Below are 26,076 nucleotides of genomic sequence, written 5' to 3'. Positions count from 1 at the left end.
AATCAGTTCAGGCCACAGCCAATGTTTTTTATGAATTATTCGCTGTTTTTTAAGCTATTGGTGATATTTTGAGTTTTTATGTCTTTTGTTGTACTTATATTCTTGTCCAGTAACCCCAACAGTGTCAAGTTTCTCTGTTTGCTAACGATTCCTAATTTAATTGTAAAAAAGTTCTTTCATTGCGCAGCTAATATTTTTAGGTGAATCTTAGACTAGTAAAGGTCAAAATGTTTTGCTAATGAGAAAAATTGCATCTAATTAGGTGCTTGATTTCTTCGGAGTCCATTTTTTTTATTTTGACACTTCTTTTAAATATTGAAAATTGATTTGTCATTCGTACATTTTTGTTGTTTTTCTTGTTGTCTTGTCGCTCACTTCCAAAAAATACAGTTTTCCAGTTGGCCTTTTAGTGTGGCGTGATTTTAGACATTTTTTTTTCAAGTTTTAGCTAACTTTTTCATTGAATGAGATAACGTTTTTTTCAATCAAATTACTTATCTTGCCTTCTTTTGTTGTTCTGTTTTCTTTTTTAACCACTAGAACTGCTAAAAGACATTTTACAACTTCTAAGGTTTTTTTTATTTAGGAGTCCCTATATTTTTGTGTATTCATTTTACTTTGACTCACCTGATTTTCAAAATTTCCGATTTCTTCCATTTTCTTATTTGCCATCTTTTCTTTGTCTGCCACTTAGTTGCATTAGTTTGTTGTATTGTGTACTGATTCTTAGAAGGTTTAGGGTCAGTATTTTTATAAAGTGTTAAAATTATATTTGTTCCTCTAAACACTGGATCTTGGATAACAAAATTTTCCAATTGTTTGTAGATTTTTTGTTTAATTTTATAGAATATAGAGCCAGGGGTGTCTTGGCCCTTTGTTTGATATAGCTGAGTGAAAATTTTATTTGTCAGGTCATTAGTTAATTGTATTCTTTGGACTGCAAGTATATTTGTGCATGTAAAATTTTTCCTTGATAAATTAGCTTTCTAATGAGAAATTGTAGAGAAATCGTTTTAATCAGTTCAATTTTGTCCTTCCTAGTGAGATGAAAAAGCAACTTCTCTGGAACTAACACCACTGGTATCAATGGTTGTCAATCTTTTAAAATCAATCAAGTTTTAAGGTGCAAAATATTAACTGTTCTTTATAATTTGCAAATTTCTTATCTCTGCATCCTTTTGCGCATTTAAGCTTAAGAAGTCGGGAGAATTCGGATTTAGCTAAAAAGTCGGAACAGCACGTGTCAAAGCACAATACCCAGCATCCTTCTCTTATCCAATACCGGTGCTCAACATTAATTTTTATTGTTCCGACCCACATGTGGGGGGAGGAACTCTATACTCAAATGGGTTTTTTTTTGTTCAGACAATTTTGGCCGATCGATATATTCATCGTAGACAGTTGAGACTGGTATCATTAGAAAGCTCCTCCAGCGTAGAATATAGAATTAAAAAGATTTTTCTGATTTTCGTTTTTTACGGGGAGTTATCGAGGTTTAAACTTTTGAGAAAAATAGAGTGAATTCCGTTGTTTTTATTCACATTTTCCTTAATTTTGAACAAATTTTGTTAATTTTGCTAAAACTCGTTAAAATTTATAAAAACAATGTTATTGGTTTTACGGTTAAGGGTGGAGAAGGCTCGCCAATTTGTTTTAATAAAGCTTTTTGGTTAATATTTGTGCTAAATTTTTCGAATTTGAGACTTTTTTTTAACTCAAACAAGGCTTCAAATAAGCTTTTTTTTCCTACTTCGTTTAAGTTTGCAGGAAGTAGAGACCTAATAACTGCTGCCACCATCTTTAAAAACTACTAAAAACACAGTTGTACGTTTGCTTCCTGTTAGAGTTTTCTGGAATTCAATTTTTGCCGGGTTTTGAAAATTAAACGTAAAAAATATACAAAGGGTGGTTTATTTATTAGAGGTTTATTGAAATATTTCATTGAATAATTGATCAATTTCTTTCGCAAAATTATGGACTAATTATTGTTTTCATTGGACTCTGAGAAAAATCAGGACTAGGGGACAACTCATCGTGGAATCACACAATCAATAAATATTCGGATTATATTAGGGCGTGGTCTTTTTCAAATTTTTTTTTCGCATGTTTGTTTTTTTATGTTGATTACTGACATGAATTATCTCAAACCAGGGCCCAATCAATGACTATCAAATTTATTTACAACAAAATAAGGCCATTTGAAAATATAGTTTGTCTTCAGAGAAAAGCTCATAGTTTTTATGGCTTTGAAAATGTATTTTCGTAAATTTTAAATGATTTCCTTTTGTTTTGGATTCATTTGTAATACCTTTTTGAGCCCCATGATTACGTTTTAATAAATAAAGGCTCCAATGGCTTTATAAAGAGCTGCAGGTGAGCCTATACAATGCCTTCAGCTATTATCAAATGCCTCTTATGACTTTGAATGTATTTGTTTTACGAGAACATTAGTGGAGTTTTGAAATTTGTCAAGTTTTAATCTTCTTTCTGTCCACATGTAGCTTAGTCTCAACTTAAACAGGGTCAAATTTATTCCAAGCCGAGGAAAAATACTCGTTACGTTGGTTATATTTTCAAGTAACGTTTTTTGTCTTACTTACTACGAAATTTAATGAAAATTTTGGGAATTATTGCATGTTTTCCTGTATGTGAGGTCGCTTTTCCCCTTTTCAACTAACCATAATAATTACAGCTCCGATTTTCTGTGAAAAAATGCGCAAAATAAACATTTTTAACGACTTCCGTGAATAGCTGTTAGTTTTAACGACTGCAAAGCCGTTCTCTCAAAGCTTCTTAGATTTGTGTCTTTGCCTGTAATTGTGATTCTTTTTTTTCATACGGCATATACCTCTTAAAAAAACACTAACTGTTTTTGTAGACGTTTAAATAAGTCTATAACTGATTTTAGATTTGAGCTAAAAATTTTAATGACTTAAATTATTTTTTTTAAGAAAAAAGTTTTTTGTTTCCAATATTTACATATTTTCCTTTATCTGGGGTTGTTGTTTGTTCTCTTTTCTAAGTTATCACTCTAAAAATGGTTTTAACTGTCTTTGAGGAAATGCGCAAAAGAACCTGTATAAAGACTTCAATGAAGTCTTTATACAGAAGTCTTTATACAGGTTCTTTTGCGCATTTCCTCAAAGACAGTTAAAACCATTTTTAGAGTATAGCCTATAGTTTTAACAGCAGCGAATCCGTACTCTCACAAACTTTATTAAGACTTTTTTTGTTTTTGCTTCTAAATTTGTTTCTAATAGTTGTCGTTTGGTATATTTATGACAATCAAAGGCTTTGAAGGCGTCCACGATTCCTTAATTGAATCTTTTTCCTAATTTTCAGTTTATAGTTAACGGCTTAAGACTTTCAATTTTTTTCTTTGAGAAAACAGTTTTGTTATTCCCATTTTTTGTTATCTTTGTCTTCAACAAGTAACTAAGTCTCAATATTGACATAACTAATTAATTTTCTGTTGCTCTCAACATTTTTTCTGCGATGTGTTTGATTTTGACTAAATTCTATAGAGCTTAGAAATGAGTTTTCATAAGAATTTGTGTTTCCGATACTGGTCCGTATTTGTGGTTCCTTTTGTTGTCTTTCCCAAAAAGACGCTTTACCTAGAAATCCTAATTATAATTTAAAAAGACTATACTTTAATCGCTTTCGTCGGTTTGAAGTTTTTAATGGTTTTTTAATGTATTATCGATATAATGGCTTTAACACTGTGGCTTCGATATAATGTTTGTGAATTTTCTAATTTATCCGCATTTTCTGTTTTTTGTCGTCCTATGATTTGGCTGCAAAAATAACAAGCGCAACTGGGTTCCTGAGCAGTTGCAAATTGATATGTTTTTTTAAAGTTTAAAGCGTATGGTTTGTTGGAATTGTCGAAAATTTTTCGTTGAAAAAGATCAGTCGATTCTCGAGCTTTGTCACTTCTATATTATTTCTTTCAATTTGGTAGCTTGGTGTCTGTAACGATAGGTTGCATACTCTTTCTAGTAAACCAAGATCTTATCTTTATTTTAGTTCTAGTTTTGACCAATTATTTCTTTGTTGCTACCTGCTTCTATTAAAAAAAATTTGATTTTTGGATATTCGCTCATTCTGAGTTTTCTATTTCATTTCCAGATTATGACATTAATAGTTTGACCAAATTGGCAATGTTAGTTTTGCAATCTTTCAACATATTACGGATAACGACAAGTATCAATTGCTTCACGCATAAATTAGCCTCCCTTATGAGCAGAGTTGAGGCGAAGTGGTTTTAATCAATTTGAAATTGGTTGTTTTCAAAATATGAGAATTGTGTTTTTGAACTTTGTCCTTTTGGCTCTTTATTTTCGACCTGTTACCAAGTCGCATTATTGAGAGGTTTTATATCTTATCCAATGATTACTTAATGAAGTACAGGTTGATTTGTTTAGATCGGGTTTTATCAGATTCCTTCTTCATTTTGATATTCTCTGTTTTTAAATAAATTCATCGAGTTTTGGTCGGAATTAATGTTTGCTAGTATTTGTTTTTGGTTGTGTCGCGTCCAGTACTCTCATTGCTGGCAAGTCTCATCGGCTCTCTAATCCAGCTTTATCTTTTCACTTAATTCTTTGCTTAAAGATATGAGAGTTTTTGAACCAATTCTTTCTCTTCCTCATTTGGTAGACTAATAAATCAAAAGGTGGATGGGCAGGTTCCGAACATCATGGGCAAACGCACATTAACGAGTTTTCTTGTTTGATATGTGTTTGAACACTGGGTTTTTTAAAATATGATGAGAAAAGTTTTCCCGAAACATCATTTAGAAATCCGTTCAGTTTTCAAAACTCATAGAACAAAGAATTTACGATGTTGTGAAGTAATAATTTAATTTGAATATCACAGTTTTATTTGGATCCCTCGTACAATATTGGCACCGCCTCAGTTACACAGCACTTCCATACTCCATTATGTAAGTATATGGCACGAACTCTTGGTGGTTGCAAATTATATGCACCCAGTAGGTTGGGAGGGGGTACAAATGGAAAAGAAACGCGTTTCCGTGTTTGACTGATTTTTTTCATATATATTATTTATCGTCTCTCGTTACTGACGAAGGATAGAAACACACTGAATTTTTGACTAGGATCAGATAGACTATGTACAGAAAAGGGAACAAATTTGCAGCGCGCAATCAATTTTACCGTTTTGTCGGGTTCTTGAAGCATGTTTTCTGTTCTCAAACAAAAACGGGTTTATGTTTTACGAATTGTAACTTTCTCTTTAAGTACTTAGAGTTCTGATAGCCGTAGGTTAATTTTGTTGATCCACAGTTTGTTTAGGAGATTTCTGGTAAAAATAAGCGCTGATTGTGCAGGCAAAATTTTGTGGCAGATGGTGCGGTGGTGCAGCGCTATGTGCTTTTTAAGGCAGATTTGAGGGCAATTTCCCAGGCTGAGGTCCATGACCCAATATCGCACTGATCAGACTAACTTGAGCCGCGGACCGGATTGTTCAGACCCAAAAATGGGACAAGGGGTTTCGATCTCAATTGGGTCTCGACTTTAAATGTTGCGATCAGAGGGATTTTGGACTGTGGACCTCGCCCTGGGGTGAGCTGGTATTTATTTGCTTTTGAGCGGGGACTCAAATCTAACAAAAGCTTACGACTGTTTTTAATCTTCAAATGTTTATGCAGATATTTTCTGGCAAGGTTGAAAATTTGATTTTCTGTGCGTTTAATTCAAGCTCTTTATCACGGCAAATATTATTTGGATGAGTTTTGGATATGAATATTGGTCAGTGAAACCTGATTACTGATCACTAACTCGAGTGGAAATCAAAAGTTCCTCATATCACTGCTTCTGATTTCAGGTTGCTGTTATTCACAAATCAAGACGTATATGTCATATGGACAACCATTTGGTCTGTCGCCCGATCAGTACGTGGCCAGAATGACAGATTTGACGAGTAGTACATACAGAAGATTGAACACTGTCAGGGTACGTTGAAAACCTCAACATAATCAATAATATCCCAATTAAACTAAACTGGCTCACAGGAGTAATTAAGTCTTTGGATTCAGTCTCAAGTTTTTTATTAAATAAACTTGAATACTAAAGTGTTCTGCTAATTGAAGAATGTTGTCAAAAACTCAGTTCTCAAAATCGTCGATAATGAGCAAGTGATCCTTCAGTACGGTTGTTATTTCTCGGAGACGAAATTCTTAATTTCTTGTCAATGTTCACCACGGTCAAAGCATCTGCCGAATACTGACGTACATAGGAAAAGTACGCGACAATGTATTGTCACTGCTGTACACAAAAGAAGCCAGAGCTCCTCAAAATTGGAAAGTGCACAATTTGCAACGTAATTTTGGCAATCAAAATGGGCACAGAATTTTAAAATACCCAATAGTTGTAAGCCATGGTCTCTTTTGTAAACCGATTTCTCAAATAGGGCGGTCATAGAATAGAAACAATAAAAAAATAAAATAAAATAATTGAACAAAAAAATAGTTCAATAATAAAATTTGTTTAACAAATGTGAAGTGTGCAATTAGCATTTAAAAATAAACCTCTAAAAATACTTAAGAAGCACAAACAGATACTTAAGAAACACAAATTAGTTTCACACAACAAACGATTTTTCTATTATTTAAGTGTTTTATTTAATATTGCAAAAAAAACAGAACTTTATGTTTATAGATCGAAATAATTATCCTCCCAGGTTTAGGTCCAGACCCAAATTGAGCTATGATTAGACTAAGCAGACTGAAATGACCTCTGATCAGACTTTCCAGACCGAAATTACCTCTGATCAGACCTTCGATACCAAAATGATCTCTGATCAGACTTTTCAGACCAAAATGACCTCTGATCAGACCGAACCCAGACCACTGTCCAGACTATAGTGCGCTTATGATCAGACCCAAGTTCAGACCATTGTCCAGACTATAAACAGACTATGATCAGACCATCTTCAGACCATGGTCCAGACTCAATTTCAGACCATTGCCCAGACCTTAATCAGACTATGATCAGACTCAAGTGCGCTCCAAATAGTCTGATCAGAGAAAGATTTTAATTATGAACAAATCTCTTAATTTTGCTATAATATATTCATTTCATAAAACCTGGTGTTTGCAGTATTAAAATCATCTAAGGAAAAACCATTTCTGAAAATATTGCTAATGAAAACGAAACCTAACTGTTGAGAAAAAAATTTTATTTACCATACCCTTTAGTTCATATTTCTGACTCAATGGATGAACTTAGACAGCTTTCCACAAGAAACGTTGTGGTCTTCAGTTAATCAAAATTTCCTCTTGAGGGGACCGGCATTTGCTATCAGCCGGACTCCTTGTTTCTCGTCAGAGTCATCGGACTTTAGATGAGTCTCTGATCGGAACGCTGCTTTATTGTTGCCTCTTGGCAGAGCCAACATCCCACAATAAAAAAAACAAAAAAAAATTGAAAAAATAATGCACTGAAATCAGACCTTCCAGACCGAATTGACCTCTGATCAGACCGAACCCAGACCATGGTACAGACTATAAAGACTGTGATCAGACCTTCTAGACCGAATTGACCTCTGATCAGACCGAACCCAGACCATGGTCCAGACTAAGAAGACTATGATCAGACCGTCCAGACCGAATTGACCTCTGATCAGACCGAAATCAGACCATGGTCCAGACTATTCTGCGCTCGAACCGCTTTCCAGACCCTGTAATTTCGGTCTGGGAACACAGGGGTGTGCGCTCGATTGGGTCTGATCATAGCTCAATTTGGGTCTGGACCAAAACCTGGGCTGCTTTATTTAATAACTTGATTGCATTTAATGTTAACCAGACAGCTTTTTGAATTTGCATATTTCTTTCTATTCTATTCAGATATTCAAAAATTGAAACCTTCGGTTAAATTTTCTAGGAGATTGCATTATATTTGACCAACTGTATCTTATTGTTAGCGGTCCGTTTCAAAATGGGACAGCTGCAGACTAAATGACATTTTGATGTCCTCCATTTTTCGTGAATTGAATAAAACACGTAAGACTTAGTTTCTTTTTTTTCTCATCTTTGTACCGAAAAGCAAGCAACATAAGTAATGATTAGCGTTCAAAAAATCAAATTTTCAACTTTAAATTTTTTTTAAAAAACTATGCTGAATCCATTGAAATGCGTTGGTTACAAGGCCATTTTCTGGTAGAAAGTTACCGTTAATCTTAAATAGTTCCAACGCTTTGAACGCGTTCTTTGCAAAAATATACAAGGAATTTTATACCTCCACGATCATCACCTCTGTCCTAATAATTTGACCACAAAACCCTAGAATTAGAGCATTAGAGTTGGAACACGGACCGTTTCGCCAAATGTCCTTATTGGCTATTAGAATTGCACGTTTTATGCACTATATTGAACGCTCAATTATGTGAGCTCACCACTAAAATTTCGGTGGTAATTTAATATTACCTATGCCAAAATTAACACATACATTTGAAAAATAAACCCTAAATGTTAAGCGCTATAGATATCTAAGATCAACGTCTAGTCAACGTTAAATGAAACCTGAAAAATATGGAACTTTTATGGCCACCGATTTTATCGCCGAGGTTCATAATTCTATCGCATTCATTGCTGATTTAAATTTTCTCCTTTTGAGCTCTGACACCCCTGGTACTAGTAGATTCACTAAAAAAATTTACAATGTACTTCAACTTTAATTTCGAAAAAATTCAACCCTAAAAGTGTTTAAAAAAATGTTTTTTTTCTCTAATGTGCAAACCAAAACAAAAAAATTTTGTGTTCATTGATTGTCCTGTTCACAAGGCTTCCAAAACTCCAAAACGTCTGGAAGGAAAACAAATTGAGACATGTTAGTTTCTGAGAACGATTCATCCAGCTAGTAAGCTAATTTTCAAATTACTAGGGCACTTTTAATCTTATCATTAATTAAAATCAATAAAAATTTTGTTCAAACTTTGCGATGCGGTTCATTACTTCCCTTCGAAAGCAAGGAGCGTTTTATTATTCAACTTTCTGGTTATATTTGGACTTTACTTGCTTAAAAAATGATTGATTATAACCCAGGTTGAGGTCCAGACCCAAATTTGCTTCTCATCAGACTTTCCAGACCAAAATTATCTCTGATCAGACTTTCCAGACCGAAACTATCTCTGATCAGACTTTCCAGACCGAAATTAACTCTGATCAGACTTTCTAGACTGAATGAGTTCTGATCAGACTTTCCAGACAGAAGGAGTTCTGATCAGACCATCTCCAGACAATGGTCCAGACTCAAATTCAGACCATTGCCCAGACCTTAATCAGACTATGATCAGACCCAATTTCAGACCCAAGTAGACTCTGATCAGACTCAGTCGAGACCATCTCCCGAGCTGACCACTCTGATCAAAAACATTCAAAATCGCCATCGTCAGCCCTCCCGTCCTTTAACCACAACACTTAAATTGCCCACTCTCCTCCCCCTATCGAGTTGACTTCCCCTCTCATCAGCCTTCTTCTCAACCTAACCCCATCGCTTGACCCCTATCCACAACACACACACACTCACGCACGCACACACACACACACACACACACACACACAGACACACACAGACACAGACAAACAGACACAGACAAACCGGTTAACCCATAAACGCACACACAAAACTTACACACACGTTGGTTGAGATTTTGCTGCAAAATTAGCTATAAAATAAAAGATTTGCGATGAGTTTGAATAAAAATCTTAGACCTCTGATCAGACCCAAGTGCGCTTGAAGTCGCTTCTGATCAGACTCAATTGCGCTTGAAGTCGCCTCTCATCAGACCCAAGTGCGCTCGAAAAGATTATGATCAGACCCAATTGCGCTCGAATCCGCCTATGAACAGACCCAATTGCTCTCGAAATTGCCTCTGATCCGACCCAAGTGCGCTCGAAAAGGTTATGATCAGACCCAATTGCGCTCGAATGCGCCTATAAACAGACCCAATTGCGCTCGAAATTGCCTCTGATCCGACCCAAGTGCGCTCGAAATAGTCTGATAGGAGAAAGATTTTACTTATGAAAAAATCTTCTAATTTTGCTATAATATATTCTTTTCAAAAAAACTTATGTTTGCAGTATTTAATTCATCTAAGGAAAAATCAATTATAAAAGTATTGACAAAGAAAACGAAACCCAACTGTTGAGAACAAATTTTATTTAGTGTACCTTTTAGTGTATATTTCTGACTCAATGGATGAGTTTAGACAGCTGTCCATAAGAAACATCGTGGTCTCAGTTGATCAAAGTTTTTTCTGAAGGAGACCGGCCTCTGTTATCGGCTGGACTCCTGTTTTCTGATCAGAGCTATCGGACTTTAGATGAGTCTCTGATCAGAACGCTGCATTATGGCTGCCTCCTGGCAGAGCCAACATCTCTCATTAAAAAAAACAAAAAAATGGAAAAAATGCGCTCGAAATGGTCCCTGATCAGACCCAATTGCGTTCAAAAGCATTTCTGATCAGACCCAAGTGCGCTCGATGAGGCTATGATCAAACCCAATTGCGCTCGAAGTCGCCTCTGATCGGACAAAAGTGCGCTCGAAGAGGTTATGATCAGACATAATTGCGCTCGAAGTCACCTCTGATCAGACAAAAGTGCGCTCGAAGAGGTTATGATCAGACCAAATTGCGCTCGAAGTCGCCTCTGATCAGAACCAAGTGCGCTCGAATCTGCCTATGATCAGACTTTTCAGACCAAAATGACCTCTGATCAGACCATCTCCAGACCATGGTCCAGACCGTAGTGCGCTCGAACTTCCGAAAAGACCCTGTAATTTCGGTCTGGGAACACACGGGTGTGCGCTCGACTGGGTCTGATCATAACTCAATTTGGGTCTGGACCTCAACCTGGGAAGTTCCATAAGGACTGAACAAAGTCAGACATCGAAAAATAAGCCATGATTCGCCGAAATCTCGTTTCTGATGAGACAATACCCTGTCATGACTCGTTCATGATCAGTCGATAGTCAGTGCATGCAGTGTTTGACTATATGGACCTCGTCTGTGATTTATGAGCGCTCCATTTGCCCCTTTAGCGTTGATAATTACCTAAAAATGAACGGGGGAACTCAATCATGTTATATTTGTGATGAGTTAATTCCTGTTTCAGCTTCGGTATGACTGGCTGAAATGCTTGAATATAATAGAACGCATCGGTTTTGGTGATGGTAACATTGTCAAATTGGAAGGAGGATTTCCCAACAGAAGCATTGCATTACCACCAAATCCAACTGGAGATCTCTTTGTATTCAGAAGTGACGCAATCGATAAAGAAATGACTTTTGATTGGTTCAAAAAGAACATAATGTGTCCTGATCAGCCGTGGATTTGCATGCAGTACCCTTGAACTTAATTACCTCGACTGAAGCAGAGAAAAATATTAGATTTTAAGTAGACGGTCGTTTAAATGTGGCATGGAAATTGGAGGCCATTTTTGTATATTAAAACCTTGGTGCCTTTTGTTTTGGTTCAAGTCTCTCTCCTCAGAATAATCCAATGCAACCGTAATGGGTAGATATTTTCATCTGACAAATAATATGTTATAGTGCTCAATAGGCCGTCATTGGGGGATTTCAAGGAAGGGCTTCTTACATTTTTGGGCCTACAATAAACTAGCGGAAATGAGCTGAACTGAAACTCACAGAATTTCTCGAACTTTCTCTATCAATGCGACCCAATTGCTGCAGTCCGTCTCCTGTCAGTTTACACCCCATCCCATCGCCCCCTCATCGTTATCCACTCATATATCAAAGTGTTATAGAGTATTTATAGAGTATTTATGTAATAAAAAAATATGTTCTCCTTTAAAATTTTACAACATAACGCTTCATATTTTTTCAAGGAACGCATTTTTCGAAATATGCTATATTAAAATGTTCTCACTAACAGTACATGAATCACAAAATTTATTTAGAAAAAAAAGAAAAAAAAGTAGTGAAAGCCGCTAAGAATTCCAGAACATGTAAAATTAAAAAAAGCCATAAAACAATTGCACAATCTGAAAGCGAAACCAATCTTTTTCCAACGAATTGTCCGTTTAAAGACATAATACTTCAGTAACTAAAGTGAAAGTTCAAAAACTATCATTATCAACTGTGTTATTTTTTCAAAAAATATGCTCCATATTCTCCTTAAGCGCTGCATAACATGGAATAGTTTCATGTCTAGGGTTACAGTTCTTTTAAAAGACCTCTGCAGTGACTATTGAAATTGAACTGTTTTCGCAGTGCGAGATTTCTAAATTTCTGGAAAGCGGAAACGCGGTGCCAATCCAAGATTAAAATAAATTGAGCTAGTATTGACGTTTCTGATCTACCGAAAAATGAATTGCTGAGCAAAATGGATTTGCGCGACATATCACGATGATGCAAACGAAATTAGTGATTGTCTGACGAAAAATCAGGCATGAACAAGTCAACAAAAAAACTTACAGAGAGCGAGAAATTGTAAAGATATGATTAAAAAGATATGATATTCCCAGGGCAAATACATTTAGTACTGATTTTATTAGTTCTAAGAGGACAGGTGAACCCAAATAATTATATGCATTATTTCCCTATCACACAAAAATGCAATTCATCTCACAATGTATTAAAAAATAACAGCGTATTAATTAAATTAATCAATGTTCAAGACAATAAATACTAACTATTAGCTTGTTATCATAGCTAAAAACCTATAATCGCTGGTTATCATAACTAGTAATAATAAGTAATTTAGAAAATCAATGAAAATGTTCATCAGAGTTTTGTGGTACTATTTCATATGATTTAAATTTGATTGGTTATCATAGCCAGTTTTAAATCATATGAAATAGTCCCACAAAACTCTGATAGATATATTTATTGATTTTCTAAATTACCTTTTTTCACTAGTTATGATAACCGGCAAATATAAGTTTTTACATATGATAACCAGCTAATAGTTTTGGGATGTTGCAACAAGATGTCGATGCCGAAAACCGTTTTTAAATCATATGAAATAGTCCCACAAAACTCTGATAAGATATTTATTAATTTTCTAAATTAATTATTATCACTATTTCTGATAAACAGCAAATTGAAATTTTTAGCTATGATAACCAGCTAATAGTTTATTTAGTGTTCCAAAAATGTTATATTCCTAATACGCTGTAATTTGTTTAATACATTGTAAGATGAATGGCATTATTATGTGATAGGGAAATGATTCATATAATTATTTGAGTTCACCTGACATCTTAGAATCTTTAAACTATATGAAATTTTAAATCAAATGATTTCATATTCATAATCAGAGTTACTCTGATTAACATCGGCCCGCTTTTCCAAACACTTCTGCAAACGGATATTTATACGCTTTTTTGTTTATAATAAGGCCCCCAAAATCATTATTTGGACTTTTTATTAGGTTCAACGCAATGCTTCTGTGGTTGCAATTTAGATGCTGGTTTTTAAGGTTCCAATTTCCTACCAATTTCTGTGCATTGATGTTTTTTGAGGCAAGAATTATCGATTTTGCGGTGCATGTTCGTCCACCATGCACAATGCGAAAGGGAAATAAATCCACTACTACTGGGTGTGGTGCGTGGAGCAACTTAAATAGTGTATCTATCACGACGTGTGGAATTGCCAAGCGGTTGTCCACACATAAACACCCTGATTTCACATGGAAGTCCCTCTAGAAGCTGTGAATGTAGGGACTGACCGAACGGTACTGGTCCTCGTCATCTTTGATTAAAGCGTCCCGGACTTCCTTTAAAACTGCTCCTTTGGACGTCATAAATTTAGGAGAAATTTTCGTAAAGACTCAGACTGGACTCGAAAATATCCTCACGAGATAGTTCAAGATCTGAAGTATCAACATTCCCTACTGATGAAATTGTCACATTCTTCGTCGATGACGTTGACGTTGGTCAATTCAGCACTCTGGACTTTTTCCGCAACTGTTTTGCAGCCTGATTTAAAGCAGAACGCGAATAGTTCGGAATTGTTCTGATTTTGGGCGGTATTTGCGGAATTTAGTTGAATCGAAGAGGTATTAGTGTCATCTAAATATGCGATTGCAATTGCGTAACAAATGTGGAAAATTGTTGCTACAACAAATTCGCTATCGTACTTGTTAATCACGGCTAATTTTTTGATTCGGTTGGCGTGAAATATAGTCGACAACTCCCAGTTTTGCGCGAGGAATATGATTAAAAAAATGAAATTGTAAAAATGTGCCAACCCAATGGGTCAATCTGCTATTATAGGATTTATTCGAACAATATTGGGCAATTGACATTTGTTGTTAAGTACAAATTTGTTTAAAATTTTGGAGTCAAGGGCTAACTTTAGTGATCGATCACGTTTGACAGTTATGACAATGGGTGAAAAAAATGGATCTGAACAACTATCCAATCTCTCAATATGTCCGTTTGAAATGATTAAATGAATAGCGGTGTTTACTTTTGACAGTAGATTGACTGGCACTCTTCATCTTTTCCGGTGAGAAAGGTTAAAATGTTTTGGACATTGCCGTCGAACTACAACGTTTATGGACTTTCCAATGCAAGTTACCAATCCGGGAAATTTTTTGAGAATCTGTTTTTTGTGCGGAATGTTTTGTTTTGGGAGAATGATTTTATTTACGTTAGTTTGTTGAAATGAAAGTCATAGTTGAAGAAACACAACGCTTCCTGGTTTATTCTAATTTACCATTCTAGTTACTTGTTCTAGTGTACCCTAATTTATATCTCCAACTAAAAGTTTTCCCCTTCTTTTACAAGAGTAAAATCGACTGGATTTGCTGCGCAATCGTTGATCGTATTTTAAGACTGTATTTTGCACATTATTGCTATTGGTGTTTTTGAATACCTTCGAAATTCTCGTGCATTTGAGTCATAATGCAACAAATAAACAACAAATTTGAATCTGTGGAAAAACTTTTTGGAAATCAAAAATAATTTGCGAGTAACTGTGATTTTGGAGATAAAGAAGACTCGTTTGTTAGAGACGTAATTAATGCTTTTATGTCATAGGAAATAGTCTCACAAAACTCTGATTAAAATATTTATTGATTTTTTAAATTACTAAGTTTTACTAGTAATGATAACCGGCAAGTATAAGATTTTACCTATGATAACCAGCTAATAGTTTTGGGATGCTGCAGCAGGATGACGATGCCGGAAAACAATTTTAAATCATGTGAAAGAGTCATAAAAAGTTCTGATAAAGATATTTATTAATTTTCTAAATTACTTATTATCACTATTTCTGATAAACAGCAAATTGAAATTTTTAGCTATGATAACCAGCTAATAGTTTATTTAGTGTTCCAAAAATGTTATTTTCCTAGTACGCTGTAATTTGTTTAATACATTGTAAGATGAATGGCATTATTAAGTGATAGGGAAAAGATTCATATAATTAATTGAGTTCACCTGACCTCTTAGAACTTTTAAACTATATGAAATTTTAAATCATATGATTTCATATTCAAAATCAGAGTTACTCTGATTAACATCGGCCCGCTTTTTCAAACACTTCTGCAAACGGATTTTTACAATAGCGGTCAATGCATGCCCGAAAACACCTCAGCTCTTTCTTCGTTTATAATTAGGCCCCCAAAATCAATATTTGGATCTATTATTAGGTTCAACGCAATGCTTATGTGGTTGCAATTTATATGCTGGGTTTTACGGTTTCAAACTTTTACCTATTTCACTGAATTGCTGTTATTTGAGGCAACAGTTATCGATTTTGCCGTCCATGTTCGTCCACCATGCATAATGCGAAAGGGAAATAATTCCACTACTACCGTGTTGTGGTGCATGGAGCAACTCTAATAGTGCATCTCTGAGGACATGTAGTATTGCCAATTGGTTGTCAACACATAAGCCCCCTGATTTCACATGGAATCCCTCTAGAAGCTGTGAATGTAGGGACTGATTGAGCGGTACTGGTCCTCGTCATCTTTGATTACAGCGTCCCGCACTTCCTTTAAAACTGCTTCTTTGGACGTCATAATTTTAAGAGAAGTCTTCACAAAGACTCAAACTGGACTTGAATATCTCCTCACGAGATAGTTTGAGACCTGAAGTATCAACATTCTCTTCTGATGAAATAGTAACATTCTTCGTCGATGACGTTGACGTTGGTCATTTCCAAACTCTGGACTTTTCCGCATCTGTTTTACAAACTGATTTAAAGCAGAATGCGAACTTGATTCGGAATTGTTCTGACACATTTAATGGTATTATGTCAAATGAAGGAAGCCAACGAAAACTACAACGAGAAACAGTGAATTCACAGAATGCATTGAAATGAGCAATCCATTATGTAATTTTGTTATTGCATTTTGTTGTTTCATTGTTTCTCGTAGTAGATGTCGTTGAATTTGTTCATCTGACATATCAGCAAAAAATATGTCTCTACCAAACAAGTCTTCTTCATCTCCAAAATCACGGTTGCCTGCAAATTTTTTAGACTTCCAAAAAGTTCTTCCACACAATTGCATTGGTTGTTTTCTGGTTAGAGACTGGTTAACGTCGAAACTGATGTTTCTCTGTCTGGTTAAGGCATTAACCTTCGCAGCCCACAAATTTTTTTGTCTTTTCATCTACGTTACTTCTAAAGTTTTTCCTTTTGAACACGCGGCGCCCTTCTTCTTCCAGAGTGAGAAACGAAAGTGAGGCTGCTTTCTGGTCCTCAATTTTCCCTTGCCTTTCTTTACATAGGTTTCCCTGAGCTGTTAAATTTGAACATTTGTTCCTCCACACTTCTTTTACTTGGGCATTGCGAAGCTGGCATTCGCGCTCAATTTAAGTATTTGTTTCCAATTCATTTATGAGTTCCAATGGCAAGATTACCGCGTGTGTGGTGGATATAGTAAAACGTCAACTTCAATCCATTCTTTGGCCAGAATTTACCATCTTTAGATGCACTTTCTATCTTTCCCATCTCAATGGGTGTTCCACAGTCGCTTTTCCCCGAAAGGGTTTTGTGCCAAGGGGTGATTTTCATGAATCGCGCACTGCTGCTGTATCATGTGGCGACTATTCAAATAGAACTATGTTTTCGCAGTGCAAATGTACTAAAACGTTGGAAAATGGAAACGTGGAGCGAATCCAAGATTGAGAAAAAACTTGACCCAGAACTGACGTTTTTGATATACCGAAAACTGAATTGCTTAGCATGATTGAATTGCGTTCGGGATATCTGGAAACTGCTATGAAAGATTTCAATTGTTGGCGCCATTAACATAAAACGACAAAAATGCTCGAAAGAACAAAAAATGTTTTTGAAAACTGATTCCTGGCCTCTATTCGGGGACAGTTGGAGGATTATAAATAAACTGAATGCTTACGCGGCGTTCGATATTTGTACTTTTCTGAATTTTCGGAGTGTTTGAATAGATTTAAAATTCTCTCACCAAAAATACTACAGCTCCAAAGTATTCAAAATTGCTAAGATTGAAGGAATATGATCAAAAAAGCCAAAAAGAGAAAAAAAAGCTGGAAAATCGAAATTTTTTGAACAAAACTCTTTGTTTGCTCATACGAAAAATGGGAATGTCGAGGTTGTTGTCAACGCGATTGCCTTAATCGAAGCACTGATTGTGTAGAGAGCGAACAAAAGTTTTCAAAAGGTAATACTTGAGCCTCAAATAGTCATCGAAAAGTAAAAATATTGAGAATATACTGCAATTGAGTCAAATTGTCCACAGTTTTTCATTTTGGCATTGCGTTTAAGGAATCTTTATATTTATTTATATTTGAAGAAGTGTTAAAAAGAAAATCTATAACTGATGAAACAGAAAATGTAAATGGTGACATAAAGCGCTAAATATTATGAAGAAAAAATACAAAAATTTTAATAGAATTTTAAATGTTGTTAACCTTTTCGAATCTCTTCAATTTTTTTTATATGAAAGAAAGAATTATCAAAGATGAAATGCAGTTTAAATAAGCAAGTTTATCAAATATCAACAGCTAAAAATAACAAATTTATTGAAATAAACAACCACCATAAGTCAAGACACGGAGGGGTTCTTATGGCTGTTAAAAACAATACTCTGCAGGATCATGTTTAACTAAAAATTGATCATTCTGACTACTTAGTCCTGAAGTTTTTTCCCTAAGAATCCCCAGCTCTGGATTTCCATTATTTACAATGCCTCAAATCCCAGCCCATATCAATGGGATTTGGTAACTTTCAACTGCCTCTTAGAAAGTTGAATACTTATGCCAAAGAAAAATAATGCAAACAGGTTGACATAAAAGGTGATACTACTTTCTCGCGTATATTTAATGTGTAATCTCATCAAGCAAACCCTAGGGAGATGAACCTAATTTCAAATTACAAAAACATAATATTGGCAATTTTGCAAAAAAAACTAATTAAATGTAGTTCTTTGTAACCAACCAGACAAAACTCTGGGGTGTGGAAATTTACGAAAGGCTGCAAGCAAATCTAATAATCAATAAAAAAGTATTTCTCTGACCATAAACTTAGTGAAACCATAACCGACATTGACTCAATCAAAATTGTACACGAGTTTCTTCTCTATGATATGCCTTTAAAATAGATGACTGGAAAAATTAAACTAAAAGAGTGAAAACGAGACTTTTATGCCATATTAATAAAAAAAGTAATGTAGATGAAATAGTACGACAATGGTATAAATTGTTTTTGGGGAAAAATTGACAAACTCTTTGCCGGTATCAGCAAACAAATAAATGGTAAAAAATCATCTCTCCAGAATGTAACCAGTGGAGTCCCACATTGATCAATTCTAGACCCACTCCTCTTTTTGTTGTTTATAAATGATTTGTTCGAAGCAAGGCCAAACAACAAAAACTTTGGCTGTGCCGATAATCTCAAAACAATTGTCTTTGATCAAAACCAAGTGAACAAAGTCACTAAAAGCATTGAAAACGGCTCTAGATGAATAAAATGATACCAATTAGCCAAATACAAAGTAATCATATGTTTCGAACATAAAACGTATTTTGAATTTTAAAGCCACATTCTTGCAAAAAGATCTAAAAGCAGTTTTTTCCAGAAATTCTTAGGTCTTATTGTCCTGCACAATTTGAATTGGAAGGAAAATTGCTAAAAAATAGGTACTCTCTTCCAAGATAAACGCAATCTAACAAACTTGTGTCACTGGAACATTAAATTAAGTGCCTACACTGGTTATGTAGTACCCACGGCGGTTTATGCCTCCTAACAGTTGCTACCTAACAAACGGAGAATGCATGAATTCGAGAACGCCTAACGTCAAGCAACAAAAGGTTGCTGAAATCAAAATATCGAAAGACACCTGAAACAGTTGAAATACTACCGCTGAGCCTCTGTGTTGAAAGGCATGACTTTCTGTTACTATTTTCACTAAGAAAGGGAGAATATGACATTGTTACACATGCACCTTCTAAAAAATCTTCTCGAAAAAATGAAATGAAGAGTAAAGCATACCAAAAAATTTTATATATAAAACAGAGAACAATTTTTCGAAGAACCAAATTAGACTTTATCTATGTTTCAAGATGTTTCCATGAATATGGGGACGAAGTGAAAATAACGTCTGCAAAAACTGTATCAAAAGTGTTTTCAAGAAATTACTATCCGGAAGAAATTACTTCAGTTGAAGAGTGAACTAGCAGATGTTAAAACTGGAATTTCATTAAAAAACAAATCTCTAAAATTTGCGAAATTGAAAGATCAAGCTCTAAGCGATTAGTTATTATTATATTACCATAGAGCAATGGAACAACAAGGTCTACTGCCAACGCTGACCATGGTGCAAGATAAAGGAAGCCAATACAAGAAAAAGTTTCCGCACTCATGAAAGCTTAATATTCTCCAACTGAATTGTAATTGTCTTAAACAAAAACTTAAATCAGTTCGTGTTTTTTGTGTTCTTTGTTCAAAAACTTTGAACATATCGTCCAACACGGTTTTAGTGGTAAAAGCCACTAACTTCATTTCATTTCCCTTTAAGTGAATTTGGTCCCCCGACTGAATCAGACTGCAATACAATCCAGGTCCCACTAATTGTTCGAGAGCAATTCTAACGTTAGCGGTCTCGTTAGCGGTTTCCTCTGTATTGAAGAAGAAACATCGATTTCAGCTGATGTTTTTTGAGACTGTTAATTGTTCTGAAAGGTGGTTCATTTTTAAGCGGGGGTGGGGGCTGTAAACTGTTTCTGTGTGACTATGTTATTCAACGTCTCATTAACATTACTGGAAGACCACTCATTTGGATACTGATTTTAAGTTAAGATCTCCCGATTTTTCCTAAGTGCTACATAAAGGATTGCCAATAACTTCTTGCATTAAAAATCTTATTTACACTCTCTGCAGTCTCATTTTTAAGTTTTAACTTTGCACTGCTACTGAAATTTAAGAATAGGCTGATATCACCCGATTTTTGATACCAAAACCGCTAAATTTTCTTTCATTGTTTATATGTATGTTCAGAACTAGAAACTCAAGAGCCCCATTACCGTTGGGTGTATCAAAAGTGAATTGTAATAGCAGTAGAAGTAGTAGTAGTAGTAGTAGTAGTAGTAGTAGTAGTAGTAGTAGTAGTAGTAGTAGTTGTAGTAATAGTAGTAATAGTGTTGAAAGACTGACTTCCGAAACAACATTGAAGAAATTATTTAGTCGAGGCGTCGAGAGAAATTAAAAGCGACAATTTCTACAAAATCATCATTACAAAATAAGAACAAGAGATATCGATGTAAAAATAAGTAAGTTTTGTAACTAGAAGTTATCTTCAGAGCAAAACTTCTGCGTTTTATGCACGCTAAGCAGTCCAAGAGTCGGTCAACTTGTGTTGAAAATCTATTTCGTACTTCACTATGACTCGGCTTGTTTTCCAAAGCAGCACAATGTCCGACTCTATCTTCTGGTGCAGAAACGAAAATGCGATCAAAATTAATCCATTGAAAACTCCATCGGAATGCAAATCCTCGAGCTTGCTCATAAACGTTAATGAAAGCTGCCATACAGAACAACCGTTTAGAAGAATGGAGAGGATTATGCTTTGATACAATAAAAGTTTCCTCTTTGCTTAGGTCTTGAAAGCAACCTTTGGCTTAATGAAACAGAAAATATTTGCATTTAGCTAGTTTTGTATCAATATGACGTTGCCAGCTCAAATTACTCAATATGGTGAAGCCGAGGTCTTCGATATGGTCAATATAATCCAGTGCTGTCTCTACCAAGTTTTAATGCTTGCGAACAGTCAAAAGGGGCAAGTAAAATTTTACATCTAGACGAAATAATACTCATGCGGTTTAAAACTGACCTTTGATGTAAGGTGTTAAGGTCTTTTTGTATAAGTTGTGACTTGTAGCATGTGGAATACTTAAATCATCAGCGTACGGAAAATGAAGTCCATGTAAGATTACATTTTGAATATCATTGAGAAATGACAGAAAAAAAAGTGGTACGAGGACAGCCTTTGTGGTACACCAGATGTCACATTCCAAAACGGAGAGAAAGTGCCATTCACTTTGACGCACTGTAAGTAATCAAACAGATAAGACTTAAAAAATACCAATAAACAAGGAAAGAAGGCAAAAACTTGAAGTTTTGACGGCAATAAATGATGAGGAACAATGCCAAAGGCCTTCCTGATGTCAAAATGTGTTGAAAGCCGAAAGTGCAGGAGAGCTTTTGTCTTGAATTTTATATACGTTATCTAAGTATTCAAACATTTGAGTTGAGATGCTCCTTAATTTGAACCCGTGTTGCTGTTTGCAATTTAATGACCTCACCTTTGTATAAATAGAATCAAACAAAATACGTTCGATTGCCAATGAAGGTTTACATAAAATTTTTATTGGAACACAGTTTTCTACCAAATTAAGAGGTCCCGTTTTATGTAAGGGCATAATTTACGATGTATTTCATAAGGAAGGCGAGGTGCAATTGTTTGGTAACCCAATCAAATAGTTGTTGAACTACTGGAGTTAAAATAGTCTCACGAAGAACGAATGGGGGAATACTATCAGCACCCATAATTCTAGAATCATCACAGCGCAATAAAAAGGTTCTTATCTCTGTCTTCGAAGACAATAGGTTGTCTGTACACAACTCTGACAAAAATTCATAAGATGATGGCTAATCGTGCTTAATTATGGAACAAAAACCGAAGAAAGGGTTGAAATCGTTTGCGATATCAGAGCTACTAGAGAGAGAGAGAGAAACTGCGCTACGAGACATATAGGAAGGAAAAATTTATTAATGCCAAGTGTTCAAAGCAACCTAAAACAGTGAGAAGAACATGAGAGGTAGATTTTTTCAATGAAAATTTGCCTGTCCAATTCAATCGACTTGTTTAGAGATTTATTAAGTTCTTTTTGTTTTTGTGGGAGTGTCCAGTTTTTTGTTAGGTTACGGAGGTTATTCTCTTTCTGACCCAATAGATCCATTTTATGCAAGGAGGAAAATATTGGCGCATTAAATCGCTTAGTTCTTTTTGTTTTAATACATTGAATAAAACTTTCCTGCAGATAAGAATACCATTGCTCAGGATAGTCTAAAGTCTTGATATGGTTGAAACCGTCAGAACTTGAACAAGTCAGAAGCTAAATTTTGAAAGCCTGCGCATTGAATGAGGAGCATGAAAAACCCGATTCAATGTTAGGATAAATCAGATCAAAGTAACAAGAAAAAATAGATCGGGTTTTGACAGCGAAAAAGTTTAGTGCAAATCGTTGCAGGTAATTGATCCACATTGGACAAGATAATATCAAACGTGTTGTGACTTTTGAACCGCTAACAAATTCATTCAATTTAAATTTGTCAAAAAAACCTAAAAACAATTTGCTGTGAGTTAATCGGTGTAGGTGTTTACCAATCGATACCGGGAAGATTAATATCACCGAGTTCATAAAAACTAAGAGTTGTCTTAGGCGAATAGTCGCTGAATAAACAATTTATTGTCGCTAGGTATTCAATGAGACAATCAGTGAGAAATCCGATGTAGCAGGAAGATCCGAATGTGGTTTTGTATATCATTATTTACAGCAACGGTATGGTGTCCAGAAGATCACAAGCAACAGAAAAAAAGGAAAAAAGACATTGTGATAGTTCAACATCTTTTTTTGTGTTTTAATGCAATTAGAAGCAACAAAAATAACATTCCCGTGTTCTTCTTTGCTGCAATCGGAACGGAACGTGCCACAACGTTGAAATTAGATGCAATCAAAGTTTCTGAATCAGAAATGCTTTCAGAGAGCCATATTTAAAATTAATATATTAAGGAAATTGTTGATCTTGTCATTATCCTAACTAATTCTTGACGTTTAGACAAGTTGCAAATTGATTGACTATTGAGAAGCAAGCAGTTGGCTAATGTTAGTTATTTACTGCTCATTTCAACATCACGCCCTTGATAATAAAGTTTGAAAATATTTTTCCTAAAGTCTAGTTTTTTCCTTCCTGATGAATCATATGGAATAGTTTTCCCGAGGACATCTTTCTCCTTCTGTCTTTCAGTAGTGTCAGGAACTTCTTTAGGTACACAGGTTTTCCAAAAGTTCGCAGGTAGTGACTTCTAGCAAAGCAATTCTGAAGGATTGGAAGTTGTGATAAGTATAGGACGGCATTTTCGCTTTTAATTGTTCAGTTGCCATGTTGTTTGCGACCTGATACACTGCCATTGAAAGCTATCCCCATATGCAGTCATATGTTTTTGACATCCTTCGAGTCATTCTTCTTGATTTGCTTCAAATATGTGTACTCAGATTCAGTAACACCATTTATAATAAACTGAAGATCAAGATTTTGGTTCTGAACGTGTGAAGGACCTGAACTAATGTCAGTGTAGGATGGCAAGGTGTCATTAACCGTTTTTTGACGTCATCGTATGAATGGTCAGCAATAGACTGTTAACAATTTTAGGACCTAACTCAGCAATTGATGATGTAAACTTGTTACTTAAAGATTCAGGTAAACCATTCAACTTGGCTTCGGTTTTTGAAGAAATGAAAATGTTGCCATTCATTGTGCAGATGAACAAAGACATACACAGTTGCGTTTACCGCCAAGCCAATAAAGCTTTTCCCGGAGAGGTGGGCACAGGTACCTTGAAACCAAACTTGACAACTTTTGCAGCCAATCGCAGAACCATCATACACTTTGGCTCCTTTCTCTTTTAATGCATTGGCCGCATTTGACTGATAGCAGAGTCAACTCTTTCATTCCTGGATGCCATTGTTCTAGCATACTTTCATATTAAACTATTTAAATTTTTGTGGAGAGCATTTGCATACTCAAGGTATTGCAGAGATGCACAATCACTTCGAGTCAGGAGTTTTGTTCTCCCTTCCCTCATTTGCTTTCTGCAAGGTTTTTTCAAAAGATTTTATCAATAATTGTGACAAAATGACCACCAAAGAAGCGCCCATGGCAATAACGTTCGATTGAGTGACTGCTTCAATATGTAGTGCTCTCTCTAAAGCTTTGTCTAAAGTCATATCCGCGTCACCCAAGTTCTTTCTCAGGTCGAGTCGCACCTGACTATTTTCTATGCCTTTGAGAAATTCCCTCTGAATGAGGTGTTCTCTTATCTAATTAGACTCCTGAGGGTACGCTTTCAAAGCTAAAGTTTGCAAATCAAAGAAAAAATCTTTTAAGTTTTTGCCGGCTGCTGGACTCTCCTAGCTAGCCTCCACCGGAAAACATTTTTTTCATTAAATATAGTCTGAAAGCTTTTACGGTCTCATCATAGCTCTTCCTGTTGTCCTCCAAAAGTGTACAACAAAAATCAATAGACGTCTTTTGTAGCCTTAACGCAAAATAATGCGTCCGTTCATCAATTTCGATTTCGGCGCCGTTTACTGTTTCTTTTCTTTGCCACTTCTGAAGTTGCGACAAGAGCTCAAAGTGTGAAACATAACTTTCAAAATTATTCGAACCCGTGAGAGGCTGCGGTAACAGCGTTTTTGAGGAGTGTCGCGCAATCAATGTTTTTTTTTTAAAAAAAACTGCTGTTTTTTTTTAAAAAACTGCAGAAAACACCAGGCAGGTTCAATGGTGTATTTAAGTCAAATTATGCCGAATTCAAATACGCTTGATTTTGAACCCTATTTTATTATCAAAAAACATATATGAACCGATTTACGATATTCTAATTTTTAGGGAGTACTCACTTAAAAGTTCGAAGATGGCATTTTTCCTTGTCGAATCCCGACACCAGTTCAAAATTCCTCTTTCGGGTCGTGATGTTAAGACGTCAGACTCATATCGAAAGTTGATTTTCAAACAAAAATAGATTTCTTTTAGAAATCAGTACAACGCTCAATATTATAGGTTGGTGGTTTTCTATTTAAATTTAATCTATGTCGCCACTATAGTAGTCGCACGTGCGCAATACTCTGTCTTTGTCTTATTGAACGTGGTGCTTGGTAAAAACGCAAATTTAGAAGTTAAATTGTTAAGTAGATTAAGGTGAAGAAAAGTTGGTTTAATTAGATTAAGATTTATTAAAGTGATTTGCTCTGATGGTAAGTTTGGTGTTCAATATTTGTTTTGGTCGGTACTCAATATCGGTTCTATCATTGTGGTAAATTAACAAAATCAACAAAGATATGTCACTTTCGTTGACTTCGCTCGAAGCTCGAGCTTTGTCTAATCACAGGTCTATTTTTTTTCTGACACCTACCAACCTTGTGTCAGCCATAAATCAGGTAATAAATCAAGTGTCTAACTAAATCTGCAAACTTGAAAGCCAAGGTTTTTAGTACATCTGTTTTATACATGTGTGACACTCACACTGCCCCCATCTTAACAAGAATAGATTGCACCACTCACTCAAAATGAAACAATTTTTTCATTCACAGATCTTGTTATATGAACGTCTTACTATACGAAAAATTTGGACACTTTAATTATCAGCTTTGGTTGTTCATAACTTTTTCTGCCTCGTCAAGTCCAAATATCTTGTACGCTTCCCGTGCCGCATCATTTGTCATGATTTGATATGCCCGGTTGATGGTCTTGAAGAATTCTTCGTCTCCACCAGCATCAGGGTGCGTCTCATTTTGTAGCGTTTCTTAATCAGATCTTTTGA

At 35.3% G+C, this 26,076-nt stretch overlaps 1 protein-coding gene across 1 annotated transcript in view; it reads left to right on the top strand.

The window, feature by feature from the left end:
• LOC142348419 (uncharacterized) overlaps positions 1–11,500 on the top strand; it is a 57,890-nt gene extending 46,390 nt beyond the window's left edge. The window contains exons 4-5 of the mRNA XM_075399777.1: positions 5,851–5,978; positions 11,138–11,500. Coding sequence (XP_075255892.1) covers positions 5,851–5,978; positions 11,138–11,374 — 365 coding nt within the window. The 3' untranslated portion in view covers positions 11,375–11,500. The remainder of the gene's footprint in view (positions 1–5,850; positions 5,979–11,137) is intronic.
• The last annotated feature ends 14,576 nt before the right edge of the window (positions 11,501–26,076 follow it).

This window comes from Convolutriloba macropyga, chromosome 10 (genome assembly GCF_964194025.1).
Source record: "Convolutriloba macropyga chromosome 10, txConMacr16.3, whole genome shotgun sequence".
NCBI lineage: Eukaryota > Metazoa > Xenacoelomorpha > Acoela > Convolutidae > Convolutriloba > Convolutriloba macropyga.
Note: the sequence above shows the minus strand (reverse complement) of the source record. Positions and strands in the feature narration are given on the sequence as shown.